This window comes from Zeus faber (assembly GCF_960531495.2).
Source record: "Zeus faber genome assembly, chromosome: 2".
In the NCBI taxonomy this organism is placed as follows: domain Eukaryota; kingdom Metazoa; phylum Chordata; class Actinopteri; order Zeiformes; family Zeidae; genus Zeus; species Zeus faber.
The window spans coordinates 7,072,334-7,086,216 of record NC_137189.1 but is presented as its reverse complement, the minus strand read 5'-3'; the positions used below and the strand labels follow the sequence as shown (position 1 = coordinate 7,086,216).

Below are 13,883 nucleotides of genomic sequence, written 5' to 3'. Positions count from 1 at the left end.
TGCCACTTACTCCTTAGTTTCAGTCATTTGGTATTAAACCATCTTCCCAGTGATTAAATAGAAATGAAAGGTCGCTGATACCGATTTTCCCCCATATTTAATTGACTCAAAAGAAATAAAAGGCACAAATGCAATTGATCCAACTTATTGAATCTTGAATCAATGTTGATTCCGGGGCTGTGAGCAAGTATGAATACGGTGTCACTAATGTTACAAATTATGGCTGGGTCTGTAAAGATCTATTTTCCTACTTAAAGGTTAGGGTTAGGGTTAGGGTTGGCAGAAATGTAATATAATATTTAGTATGTTATTATATAATATATGGTATGTTTTAATTTGTGTAGAATGAGCCCCTTATCACTACTTAGGGAGCGGGTACGTTTCACGGAGGCCGCCATGTTGCACCGCCATGTTTCTACAGTAGCCCAGAACTGACGAACCAAACACTGGCTTTAGAGAGGGACCTTCGCGTCTCTTCCACAGAGGCCGCCATGTTGCACCATCATGGGGAGGGTGTTCACTTGATTGTGTTCTGCAACCTCAATGCTAGATGCCACTAAATTATATACACTGCACCTTTAAATGTTTATCATTTTTCAAGTTTTTTTTTTGACATTTGAATTTCTCCTTCAAAAAAAAAGAATGAATTATATGAATTATATTTGGAAAAATGTATATATATATATATATATATATATATACACATATACAGTATATAGTAAATTGCGTACTACTTACTGAGCTGGTACCACGGTGCTGGTTATCAAGTCGTTCAGTCAATGCAGCTTTTCCCAATCTAGTTATGGGTGCGTTCAGGTGAAAGAGCCGTTTGCACCATGTGACCAATCGCAAACATGGACAAGTCCACCAGAGCCACATATTTTACACAAGACAAGCAAACTATACGAACAAATATCAAAACATAATTCAAATTGGTAAATCGGCTTTTTGCAAATCCTACAAGGTCAGCAAGCGCAAGGCTTCAGTGCAGTCTCTGTTTTAGGATGTTATCGGTACAAATGGCCTGAAAATTGATTGCAGCAAATGGGAAAAAAGATTAAGCGAGGAAGACATGCAGAGTGGGGCCCTCCTCTTCATCCTCCTCCTCCTCTTCCTCTTTCTGCTCCTCCTCTTCCTTCTTCCTCTTCCTCCTCCTCTTTCTCATCCTCCTCTTCCCCCTCCTAATCCTCTTCCTTCTCCTTCTCTTCCTCCTCCTCTTCCTCTTTCTGCTCCTCCTCTTCCTTCTTCCTCTTCCTCCTCCTCTTTCTCATCTTCCTCCTCCTAATCCTCTTCCTTCTCCTTCTCTTCCTCCTCCTCTTCCTCTTCCTCCTCCTAATCCTCCTCTTCCTCCTCCTTCCCCTCCTCTTCCTCCTCTTCTTCTGCCTCCTCCTTCCTCCTCTTCCTCATCTTCCTCCTCCTCATCCTCTTCCTGCTCCTCCCCCTTATCCTCTTCCTCTGCCCCTCTTCCTCTTCCTCCTCCACAGAACTACACTCCTGCTGAGGAGTTGGCCCTCTCCAATGACCAGGATGACCCCTTGATGGAAGGGGTGGAAGGGCGTGTATCATCAGACCCTGGTGGAACTGGCCGCTCTCTACAAGGACAATTTTCAATGAGTCAGTGTTACTGGGTTACTGGGTTGCTAATAAAACAGAATTCTATCATATAATAATGAATGTGGGAGTAAGTAGTAAAATGCATGTACTTTCTCTACGGGTGATAAGGAGACATTGCTGTTGCTGCCCCCACCCCCGCCCACTTACAGAACATAGCGCCCTCCTATACAGAGGTCACAGTGAACGCGACCTGTCATTGCAGACAAAGTGTTTAATTTATCAGATGCACAGTGTTAACACAGTGTCATTCTGAATGGGGAAATCCTTGCGACAAGGCAAGCGGCAACTACGTAGGAGGCTTTGCGTTTTCAAAGAAGGTTTTCAATTATTAACAAGAAAAAAACAATCAACATAATAAAAACACACATAATAAGATAAAAACACAATAATAGAACATTCGCAGCAGTACAGGGGAATGTAGAAATGGGGAATTATGTCATATTTATTGTGATGGTTGTACACAGAGGGAGAGTGACGGACAATAACAATAGACATATTACATTTTATTATATAAAGTGGAGGTGTGCCGATGAATATGTACATTACAAATGGTCATTTACAACGAATGTGCAACTGACCAGAGCATATTCAACTGTTCGTGTTTCATTAATTTGATCAGTATCTGGTTGCTGATCATGGATTAAATAAACCATTTATATTTATTATTTTTTTCTGGTGGAAGCCAGAGATGACCAAGATGGTCAGAGAGCGTTCTGGGGGGTACGGTGCACTTTAGTCTTTTGCTCACAATTTTACCCAGCTTGCAATGTGCCCATTTTAGCACAGGTGGTGAGAGCGGCGACACTTGGCTGTCGTGGATTTCTCTTTAATTACTTGATGGTGGTGGTGGTCTGCACATGTGACGACCTCCGCACGGGACAAATAACTGCTTCAGGTGCTCTGTATCCAGAAAAATGAATCAGCTGCTGCCATTGCTATGATGTTGATTTTGCAGGAAGGAGGGACCCCGCCCCCGCCCCAGGCACCATTGTAAAGAATGAATCCTAATTTAAACAGCGTAGCGACATTTGCAGGTGACATTTGCATCTTTATAAAATTTCTAGAGGGACAATGCCGGTTCAAACAACCGTATCGTTAGCTTCATTCGTTTCATGAGTTTTCGGATGGAGCGGACGAACGGGAGGCGGCGCCGCCCCGTGGCGCCACACCGCCGCCGCACCCGCCCGCGCCGCCGCTGACGTGGCGAGCTCCCATTGGCCGGCCGGTGGCTCGTGGGCAGCGGTGATTGGCCAACCGGCCGGCGTTTGGCAATTTGACTGAAAGGTAAACACGCGTCGGCAGGCGGCGGCTGTAGCGGCTCGATGCGGCGGTGCGGGTCGAGGTGAGGCTTTCAAAAGTAGGCGACGAGCGACTCCGCGGGTCTCTTTCGCTCTCTTCGGAATGACGGTCCGTTCGTTCGGACAACTCGGTTTCCATGGTAGTACCGACAGTTTGGCGTGAAACTACAAACAAGCCCAGGGCTCTTAACAAGAACGGAACAGAAGAATGACGAAGTAAACAGAAATGCACAGAACGTGTTCAATGCGCAGGATACGTGAAAAAGCTACAATGACACAGGGGCTAAGGCAGCATGGTTGCTAGTATTTGGATATAAATAAGTATGTGGGTGTAAATGTAAATATTGATGGGATATTCTGCACAGGATGAACAGGTCATATAGGTTATATTCGATTTTAGACTAGGTCTAATATAACAATGTTATGAGTGTAATGTCTAAAGTGTAAATTATTACAATGGCTTTAGTTGCTCAGTGTGTTTATTAACTTAATTTGCTGTGACTGTGACATGGAATTTGGGTTGACACGACTGACAAACTGAAAGTCGCTCTGGACAAATCAAACGCTCAATGACTTCATAATGTAATGTAATGTTATGTAATGTTGTGCAATGGCACTCCCTTTTCATTTCACTTCCTCCTAGCGTGATCGACAGAGGTGATGACAGGTGCTTTCTACCGATGATGACCAGTGAGTCTCCTCTCTTTCTCTCTCTCTCTCAGGTGACCCCCTCCCTCCCCTTCCCCACGATGCCTCAGCTCAGGGCCTCCACGGTGCTGCAGCTGGCCCTGCTCCTCTCGGCCCTGCCCGTCCAGTACCTGATCACCCGGTGGAGTGGCTCCACGGCGGCCCAGCGCTACCACGCTACCACGCGGTGGGGCAGCCTGGAAACACACACACACACACACACACACACACACACACACACACAGACAGTTTTCATTTTCATAGTTGAGGGTGAAGAAAACGCAAAGCGGCCTTCGTATTCCTCGGATTATCTTTGGCAATTTAGCTTAAAATGAACCAATACATTTCTAGGTAATATTCTTAAATATGCGCTGTTTCTGCATAGTTGTGTGGTTGTTGTGATTTAATCCCTACAGGTATTTCTGAAATCATTGTTAACCCTCCAATGTATTCAAAGGACCAGTCAGCATCAATACGTGAGCCAGTTGGATATACCTGATTTAGGCAGTGGTGGATGAAGTACTCAGACCTTTAACTTAAGTAAAATTATAAATACCCTGAACACAAAATCACTCTAGTAAAAGTGAAAGCACAAAGTAAAAGTACATAGCACTTGCTCTTAAATGCAGTAGGTTCGTATTGCAAGTAAAAGTAACCTGTATCCAGTGCCCTGATATAACAGAACTCATAAAATGGCATAAAGTACTAATGGAGCTTATTTCTCACATATATCCTGAGTAAAATTGACAAAATAATTGTATAGCTGGTGACCTGAGTAATAATTGATGAGTAATAATTGATGAGCCATTCTATATCAACAGTTTGATAGATCCAGTCCCTGAATCTCCCTCTTGCTTTTCATATATATATTTTCTTATTAACTAAAGTGAAAAAGGGTTGATATTTTCTTTGAAATGTAGTGTAGTAAAAGTTGTAATTCTCTAAAACTGCGTATTTTTCAAGAAAGTGCACTTACTTGACACTCATGTTCTGTATTTGTACTTGGTTACTTACTAGGTTGCTTGCGATCTGGAAAGAATGGAGGGACTCGTATCTCACCAGCACGGCGTGGGAAGAGTGGGCGGCACAGCACATTTCCACAATCAAGTATGTTTGATGAATGGACATGTTCAGGAAATGTTCTGAAGCCATACACCCATTTTAATCCCTTTTCTTTTTAATCAGGTCACTGGTTGGTTTGAGAGAAGAGGAGGCAGCTCCTGAACAGTCTCCTGCCTTGGAGGTCATGATGTATGACAACGACCAAGGATTCTTTGGAGGTTTGTCTACCACTAATTGAATAATGTACGTGAGCCTCGGCACTCGATGGAATGAATTCATGTTTTTTACAGTGGTCTTAAAAAAAAAAAAATAATAATAATAAAAAAAAAAATAATAATAATAATAATAATAATAATAATAATAATAATAATCATAAAAAAAGAAAAAAAAATGGGGGGGAAAAAAAACAAATATATATATATATATATATATATATATATATATATATATATATATATATATATATATATATATATATATATATATATATATATATTTGTTTTTTTTTCTTTATTGTGTCTTATTGTTACGGTCCCAGATACTAAGACACTTTTAGACAATTTTAGTTTGATTTTCCAATATAACTTAAAATCTGAAATAAAAGTAGCAATCAATCGTAAATAGAGAACAAAAAACAAAAAGACACAGTATCTTGGAAAGGTTGCAATAGATTCATGTTTTTTTGACACATACATATACATAAAATCATACATATATGTAGCGAAATGACATTGCAACGCACCCGGAGATTATGCACAGTAAGTACTAACTGGCACTAAATAGCTAATTAATTAACTAACTAACAAAGTGATTCCTAAAACAAATTAAATTAGTAAATTGAATAAAATAAAAGTAAAAAAAGGTAATATACATAGTAGGAATACAAAATAGAAATATGAGGAATAGATGAAGAATAGACAAGGTATTTCAGATGTATATACAGATATGTGTAGTAAAGTAGCATGTGAATAGAGTGAGGTAGTGTGTGTAGCGATATACAGTACAAGATTCAAGAGGTTTATATGTCACATACAGTATACAACAGTACGGCACACAATACAGTAACACCGAACAGAGCTCCAATACAGCACAGTATGCAGTAACCCAGTACAGTGATACAGTACGCAGTACAGTATGCAACATACAGTAAAGTAAGGCAGTGGGGCCTGTGTGTGTGTCTCAGTGAAGGCCCCTGGTGAGGTCAGCATTGACAGTTCTAATGGCTTGCGGGAAGAAACTCCGTCTCAGTCTCTCTTCTCGCTGTGTGACTGCGGAGGCGCTTGTCCGACCGCAGCAGCTGGAAAAGTACGTTGTTGGGGTGATGAGGATCCTTCATGATCCTGCGGGCTCTGCTACGACACCTCCTGGTGTATAAGTCCTGCAGGGAGGGGAGGGTAGTTCCAGTGGTACGTTCAGCTGAACGCACCACCCTCTGCAGGGCCCGTCTGTCCTGAGCAGTACAGTTCCCAAACCAGGCAGTGATGTTGCCTGTCAGGATGCTCTCCACTGCTCCAGAGTAGAAGGACTTGAGGATCCTCACCGAGACCCAGAATCCCTTCAGCTGCCGAAGTGGTAACACTGCCTCGCCTTTCTCACCAGAGTGTCTGTTTGTAAAGTCCATGTTAAGTCCTCCGTGATGTGGACAACCAGATACTTGAAGCTGCTCACCCTGTCAACAGAAGTCCCATTAATAATCAATGGCCCGTGCGTCCTCAGTTGTAATAGTCTCCTAAAGTCCACAATCAGCTCCTTAGTTTTGCTGACGTTCAGGAGGAGGCTGTTGTCCTGGCACCAGAGTGAGAGGTCAGTCACCTCCTGGCGGTAGGCCTTCTCATCACTGTTGTTGATCATCACAACGTTGTCGTCAGTAAACTTGATGATGGTGTTGGAGCTGGACCTGGCCACACAGTCATGTGTGTAAAGGGAGTACAGTAGGGGGCTGAGGACGCAGCCCTGGGGGGATCCTGTGTTCAGAGTGAGGGTGCTGGATGTGTGCCTCCCCACCCTAACCACCTGGGACGGTAGTCGTTCAAGCAGGCTGGAGAGGCGATCTTCGGCACAGGGATGATGGTGGACCTCTTGAAGCAGGACGGGACCACCGACTCGGCCAGGGAGGTGTTGAATATCGTAGTGAGCACCGGGACTAGCTGGTTAGCACAGGTCTTCAGTACCTGCCCAGTTATGCCATCTGGGCTTGCAGCTTTCCTGGTGTTCACAAGCATCAGAGCCTTCTTAAGGTCATGCTCAGACAATGAGAGTGCATTACATTACATTACATTTAGTCATTTAGTAGACGCTTTTATCCAAAGCAACTTACAATTGTTCAAACACTGACGGACGCAGCCATCAGGAGCAATTAGGGGTTAAGTGTCTTGCTCAAGGACACTACAGCATGCTAGCAGGAGGAGCCTGGGATCCAACCAGCAATCTTTGGATCACTAGACCACCAGCTCTACCTCCTGAGCTACCATCCCCAATAGTGCATGCTCATCCACAGCGGTGTAACTCAAATTAGCTGGCGAGCTAGCGGTGTTGTTGCCAGCCTCAAACCGTGCATAAAATAGGTTCAGTTCGTTGGCGAGGGAGGCGTCCATGCTCGTAGCTAAAGAGGGGCTGCTCATGTAATTAGTAAGTCTAGTGGCACAAGCTGTTGTCTGTAATTGTTATATATATATATATATATATATATATATATATATATATATATATATATATATATATATAATATATATATTTTATTTATCATCATCGATCTATTTATTTATTTGTTTATTTTCAAGAAACCTGATTAATGGGAAAACCTCCTGATAAATGCAAATCCTCTGAGAAATGAGATTTTCAGCTTCAACTTTGAATTAATTTGCAATCATTGAAAGGAGAGGAGAATCTCTCTCCACACAGCAACCACAGAAGCTACAGGTTAAAGATATGGTTTTAAATTAGGGTACATATGAGCCCAGAGTCACATCTTCTACTCCATGTTCCCTCAGCCTCCAAGGTGGTGCGTAGCCCCCGCCCTTCCTTCGTTTTCCTGCGAGTTGGGGAAGTGGTGAGAGAGAGGAAGGGCCACATGGTGGGAGTGGTGGTGGGCTGGGACTCCGAACTCCGAGCCCCCCCAGAGTGGGTCAGCAGAGTCTATTCCAACTTTGAGGTCAGCAGACTCCGAATTGTTTTCATTTTGTGTGCGATCCATGTGTGTGTGGTCCGTGTGTGGGTGATCTGGTGTGTGTGTATGTGATCCATATGTGTGCAGGAGACCAAAGCTGAGAACACACCTCACTATAAGGTCCTGTTCAGCGGTCCTGGGGCATCCTCTCTCCTCGTGGCCTACCTGCCTCAAACACAGCTGGAACGCCTCACTGGACTGAGGGTATGTAGCACACACACCTGCGTGCCTGCACACACACACACACACACACACACACACAGAAGGACACGACTAGGCTGATAAAATGGGTGACTTCATAGGCATCCAGTGCTTCTAAAAAAGCACTGTCAACATGTTGGAGGTTAGACATTCTCATCGGCCCTTGCTCAAAGTCTCCAACGGTAACTACTTGTCCTTGGTTTTACTATGATGCCGTTTGACTGCAGTGTTACTGACCAAAGTTGCCTTAAACCTATAATGCAAAACTCACTTTTTTTCAGTGCTTGTGTACATAGATTTGGGTTTCTGAGGGGCCTACACACACACAAACACACAACCTATGAAATAAGACAACCCAGTCCATTTTTTGCGAGCATGCGGTGTCCCCCACAAGCTTGAAACACGGCAGCGAAAGTCGGAACAAACTTTTAAATTTAGCCTTGTAGATCTAATGAGTGAAGACTCAACTACTGGATTGCTTTTTCTCGCCTCAAATTTGTTCAGAAACAGATTTTGCTGGACTGATGAGGGGAAACCAGTGAAAGTTTACCGACTAAATACAACGTCACCCATAAGTCATGCTCAAAGCTCATTGGCTCACAGCGATTCTCAGCTAATTATTTTCTTATTTTTTAGACCCTAGACTTTTTTTAAACGTTAAATTAATAAACAAAAGTACACTTAAAAACTCAGAAGATTTAATTAAATGCTGAGCTGAAACTAAAAGTTTTCAGCATTTGCACCTACAGAGTCTGCCTCTGTAATATTCTTTGGTAGCTTGTTCCGTAGCTTGGGAGCACGGTTAAAAAAGGTTGCATCTCCTTTCTTCTTCTGAGTGGGGTGTTGTACCTCTAACAGGCCAGCACAGGCCTGCCAACAGCGGGAATATATTTTGAGTACCACAATAGTGTAACAGGGAGTCACCGTGGCATTTGAGTTACTGCAGCTAAATAACTCCATCGGTTATTCACACTGTAACAAGGCTCATCACTTTGTATGCGAGCTACTACAGCTAAATATATACAGTATACAAATTAATCTCATTAGGATATAACCCTTGAAATGCATCAGCTTGTTAAGTTACCGAACATGTTTACCAACTAGAGATGCGCCCGATTGCAATTTTCTTGGCCACTTCGATTTCGATTTTAAGTTTTTTGATCTCGTCTGTCCTGCTGATTCCGATTTAGGGTGATTCAGAATTTCATCAAATTGTATGTTCATAATAAAACATTGACAATTAAATACATTTTACATTGTGGTGCGATCATTTAGAGTTTATATCCGTGATTGGAGAAATTACATAATCATTTGGTCTCATTGGGTATATCTACTGTACATCAATAACAAATACATTGTGTGATCTGATTCCACTCATGTGATTGGACAGCTGCACATATAGACTACACTGCAATTTTCAGTTACCACAATATTGGGTTTCTGATTTTGACACTGTGTTTATTGTTCATTATTCACACTGGAACAATAATAGAACATGAAACTGTCCCTGAGTTCCAATAAAATAAAATACAACATGGAACGGTCACTGAATTCCAATAAATTTAATATGTGACGTCCCCCAAGTTGCAGTATAATGCAACCTGTAACTTGACACAACGTATAACTAACATGGAAATGTCCAGTTCAACTTCAAATTAAAGTCTCTTTCACTTTTATACGCAAATATACCTTTCTATTATATTTATATGGTTCTCGCCATTCCAAAATAAATTGCAACGATTGCAGAAAATAAATAAATAAAGGGCCGACTCTTCTCGCTCTTGTTCACTGGAAGTCCTCCTTCCCTCACCGTGAATTAATCCATCTGAGTCAAATCCAACGACTCGTTTTACTGATTGACTCGTCAAGAACCAAGTCTCAAAAAGAGAGTCTCTGACAGCGGTAGATACAGTCTGCACAATGTTAGAATATTGTCAGGCAATAGATTGATCTAATCTTCTTCGTTTATGTTGAGGTACCTCCAAACAGCTGACATTTTCTTTCTTCCACTCTTTTTTGAGCGTCAACTACACAACTACGTTACATTACATTCGAATCGGGTTTGAGTATTGGAGCATTTTTATGAGTACAGCACGAGCACTGAAATAGTGTGTAAATTTAACCGGCACAGAATTGGTTATATCTGACACTGATCGGCCGGTGAAAACCGACCAATTCCGATCGCCGGTTTTATATGTAAACAAACACTACGGTCACATTTTTGTGCTTCATTATAACTCTCCCACTTCCCATTTTACCTCAGAAATACAGCGTTACACCTCGGTGGATAATAAAGTAGTGCTCAGTGCGCTGCGTATGAGTGGATGTTGAGTGAGAGGAGAGGGAGGGGTTACAGAACTACATGTCGTAGCATCTGGTCCAACCCCAGGGGTGTAGTTTAAATACCCAATAAATGTACGCCATGGTTTTCCGTAATTTAATTACAATTTATTTTGCGTCATTTCAGCATTTCCTACATGCGTATTTTGACCAAGAGTGGTTGCCACACAAAATGCGTGCAGGATGCCAGCAGTGCAGGGATGGGAGCGTAAAAGACCCGTGATTCTGTAGTGTAGGCTGGTCCAAAGCATTTCTGAGGGAATTGAAAAGCTTGCAATCCATGCCGGTTGCCAAACAAGCACGGCGTGGAGTGCTTCGGGAGGTTCAGCTTCAACTGGAATAAAGTGGAAGACATTTGAACACTGGGCGCTACGACCCTGCGCTCTCGCCGCAGGAAATTAATGTCTTCACAACGCATTTTGCGTCGGTGCTGAGCATGGACGAGATCGGAGATTCGCTGTGGTTCCTCATTTCGTTAATGACCTACAAACAATGCAAATGAATACTGCTATTATGAAATGCTAAGCTGCTACACACAGGGAGATTTTCAGCTCCAGTGCCAGCAGCTCAATTGGCGGTTAATAATTTTTCCATCTCACGTACTGTGCTTTTTACTATCATTTGCAAAAGTGTAAGTTCCTCTTGGGATTGTGTTCCTCTAGCCGGATATTCCCACTTTGGAGCAGTACTTCACACACTTTGACGGAGAGAGGTTTGTCATGCAGCCCTGGCTCAGGGCGATCTTCCCTGACGACGCGGCGGCGGCGGCGGTGGTGGAGGAGGAGGAGTAACCCACGTGGAGTGTGTTACTCGTGTGTGTGTGTGTGTGTGTGTGTGTGTGTGTGTGTGTGTGTGTGTGTGTGTGTGTGTGTGTGTGTGTGTGTGTGTGTGTGTGTGTGTGTGTGTGTGTGTGTGTGTGTGTGTGTGAATGAGAAAAGTCACAACTTTGACTGCTACAAACTAGATTTGCCCAATGCTGCTTTTTGTGTGCGCCAATGTGACCCTGGAGGGACATGTTTTTAAAAATATATTTTTGGCTTTTGAAGATGCCTAAAAATAACAGCCATCTCAGAGACTTGTTCTGTGCCCTTATCCTGAGTGCCCAAAGGAATTTTTCTTCTTTCCGTCACATTCATGGATATTCATTCACTTTTTTTCCTGATTTGTTTAATTGAAAATTGATGAATGGAGTCTTAAATGCAGGTGTTTGTATTTAAATGAACTACCAAACGACGGCAGTCATGAACAGAACCAGATGAAGGATGTGGATGTCGACCAACATGGGGCTTAATGAATGTACTCAGCTTTTTTCCCTCCTGAATGGTACAATTTATATTCCAGAAAGTTTTATGAGATGTATTAATTAAATGATATTGAACAACGCTTGAAGACAAATACAACTGTGCAATACATTTTAATGATCTAATAAAAAAAGATATCTTTGGCCTTTGTGTGAATGTCATTTACACATTTGAAACTGTGATGGTAATGGAAATGTAAGTATGCGATCATGCGCATTTTTATGAATTGTGTCGTTCAGAATCTCTTCCTGGTCTGATTTGGGAGCGCGAAGGACACAGACACCCGGGAGGAGATTGTGGCCACGGGTCTGTGGGGGACCTGGACACTCGTGTCTCCGTCTTCCTCGGAGCTCATGCTTTCCCGCGTCTCCTCCTCGCTGACCAGCAGGGGGTGCCCGACGGTCTCTCCCAGCAGGCGGCTCACCTCGGTGACCTTCTGCTTGGCGTTTTCCACCGCCGAGCTGAATGCCTTGCACCTGGGCCCAAGAAGATACAGAACGGTGTGTGTGGGAGAATGACAGAGGATCCCGGTAACAAATATCAAATATACAGTATAATGATACAGAGGCAGGCAGACAAGCTACTTTGGGGGTGTGGGGGGCGAGTGAGCTTTTGAGAGGCTGCAACACGAGCGCATGTTTAAAAGTGCCTGGAGACCAGGGTTGAACTTGAAAGCGGCCTGGCAGTTTATACGCTGCTTTCCAGCGGTTCAAGTCCAGCCTTTTCCATCTAAGCCCTTTTCCTTTAACCAAACAGTTGGAGGAGACGACCAAGCTCTGTAAGACTCGGCGGCTCAAAGAGACGAGCCAGCCTGACTAACCTCCGGTATGAGAGGGAGCCTAAGATCCTGCTGGAAAAGATGCTGACTGGGTTACCATGGCAACATATGCCTTGGCTGGTGGGGAGCAGGATCGTTTGAGGACTCGCCACAAGTTCTGCATTGTAATTATATTGTAAAAGTGAAAAAAAAAACCCATTAAATGTATATATTTTAATTGTCTGAATATATGTGATTATCGATATATACATACACACACACTCCTGACTCCCTTCTGCCCTGGAAACCGGATTTTGTGTGTGTGTGTGTGTGTTACCTCAGTTTACTCGTGCATTCTGCGCTGTGGTAGAATTTAGGAGCGGTGACATACACGCTGCTGTCCAGCTTCTCCAGCAAAACGCAGATCACCTTCTCCATCACCTCAAAGTCTGAGAAATCCACCACGGTCTGCGGGAGTCGAGTTCTAGTAAGTTTGGGTTTCTTTTTTTTTTTTTTAACGGATCTATAGAACTATTGAAAAGATCAGTTTGCATCACGCATCAGTTGCTATACCTGCGTGTCCATGCGAAACATATAATCTCGACACAGGTGCCGCCTCACCGAGACATCCTCATCCTTGACCCCGTGTTGTCTTGAAAAAAATGACAATGGATGATATGAAAGGTATTAAATGGCGGCGATAAAAGCAGAGAACATGCAATGGCCCCGTCACCTGAGTGTCTGCAGCACATAGTCCAGTCTCCTGGAGACGCTACTCGTCACCTCTGCCACCGAGTCCTTGACGCAGTCGACGCTGACGGTGACTGTGGCGCGGTCCGCCGCGGCCGTTTCTTCCGCCACCCCGGTTACTCGGACCTCCCCGGCGGGGTCGCAGGCCCGCTGCCCTGCCGCCGTTTGGGCCTCCTTCCGCTTGGGAGCTTGGTCCGCCGCCGCGAGGGACAACAACGCGGCGAACGATCTGTCCTGGTCTCCCATGGCGGGAGCTGACGTTGCGTTCAGCCTCGGGCAAAACTCGGAAAACGTCCACTTCCGACTTGGAAAGTGAATTGTATTTTATTTTTAAACGCGTCTAACTTGGATCTCAACTACCCTTGTAGTTTGTGTACTGTCGCCGTGCGTTTTGTAACGTGCGGAATGCAGAAGCTAGGCAAACAAACACGGTTTTTGCGTCAGATTTTCCCCGCGCCGATGCCCGTCGCATCTACAAGTCTATCGCGGAAGTGAAAAGTGACCGACGCTGAACTACTCATTTCCGGGTTTACGCTGGAACGCGGCATAGCTTCGGGCTGCCATGGTAACAGCCACTTCCGGAAGGGGCGCGTTCAACTTGACGGTATTCGGACCTGAAGAATTCACGCATTTAATTTACCATCTGGCACGAACATTGTTGTCGTTTCTTATTCAAATAAGACACAAAGCTGTTGAAAAAAAATCCC

At 43.8% G+C, this 13,883-nt stretch overlaps 2 protein-coding genes across 4 annotated transcripts; one reads left to right on the top strand and one right to left on the bottom strand.

Moving 5' to 3' along the window:
• The first annotated feature begins 2,893 nt into the window (after nucleotides 1-2,893).
• Nucleotides 2,894-11,812, top strand: LOC307227400 (uncharacterized protein). Of its 2 annotated transcripts, none has more exons than XM_079996703.1 (7): nucleotides 2,894-2,956; nucleotides 3,635-3,786; nucleotides 4,617-4,706; nucleotides 4,785-4,879; nucleotides 7,652-7,812; nucleotides 7,915-8,031; nucleotides 11,031-11,812. In XM_079996703.1, the coding sequence occupies exons 2-7, from the start codon at nucleotides 3,662-3,664 to the stop codon at nucleotides 11,157-11,159; spliced, it is 717 nt and encodes a 238-aa protein (XP_079852829.1). In that variant the 5' UTR covers nucleotides 2,894-2,956; nucleotides 3,635-3,661; the 3' UTR covers nucleotides 11,160-11,812. The 2 variants fall into 2 exon arrangements, with proteins under 2 accessions (XP_079852829.1, XP_079852830.1); XM_079996704.1 differs by lacking the exon at nucleotides 2,894-2,956 and adding an exon at nucleotides 3,014-3,128.
• On the bottom strand, nucleotides 11,767-13,649 carry irak1bp1 (interleukin-1 receptor-associated kinase 1 binding protein 1). Of its 2 annotated transcripts, none has more exons than XM_079996705.1 (4): nucleotides 13,160-13,649; nucleotides 13,000-13,078; nucleotides 12,764-12,894; nucleotides 11,767-12,145 (listed from the first exon to the last, which is right to left on the bottom strand). In XM_079996705.1, exons 1-4 carry the CDS (start codon nucleotides 13,420-13,422, stop codon nucleotides 11,905-11,907), a joined length of 714 nt encoding a protein of 237 aa, XP_079852831.1. In that variant the 5' UTR covers nucleotides 13,423-13,649; the 3' UTR covers nucleotides 11,767-11,904. The 2 variants fall into 2 exon arrangements, with proteins under 2 accessions (XP_079852831.1, XP_079852832.1); XM_079996706.1 differs by having other exon boundaries at nucleotides 12,818-12,894.
• Nucleotides 13,650-13,883: the final 234 nt, after the last annotated feature.

Bases quoted from the DNA above. Each gene is read 5' to 3' on its own strand.
- LOC307227400 (XM_079996703.1), top strand. From the start codon at position 3,662: ATGCCTCAGCTCAGGGCCTCCACGGTGCTGCAGCTGGCCCTGCTCCTC. The intron at 4,707-4,784 runs GTATGTTTGATG...CTTTTTAATCAG, and splicing joins CAGCACATTTCCACAATCAA to GTCACTGGTTGGTTTGAGAG. The intron at 4,880-7,651 runs GTTTGTCTACCA...ATGTTCCCTCAG, and splicing joins CGACCAAGGATTCTTTGGAG to CCTCCAAGGTGGTGCGTAGC.
- irak1bp1 (XM_079996705.1), bottom strand. From the start codon at position 13,422: ATGGGAGACCAGGACAGATCGTTCGCCGCGTTGTTGTCCCTCGCGGCG. The intron at 12,895-12,999 runs GTATAGCAACTG...CGACTCCCGCAG, and splicing joins TGTTTCGCATGGACACGCAG to ACCGTGGTGGATTTCTCAGA. The intron at 12,146-12,763 runs GTAACACACACA...TCTTGGGCCCAG, and splicing joins GAATGCACGAGTAAACTGAG to GTGCAAGGCATTCAGCTCGG.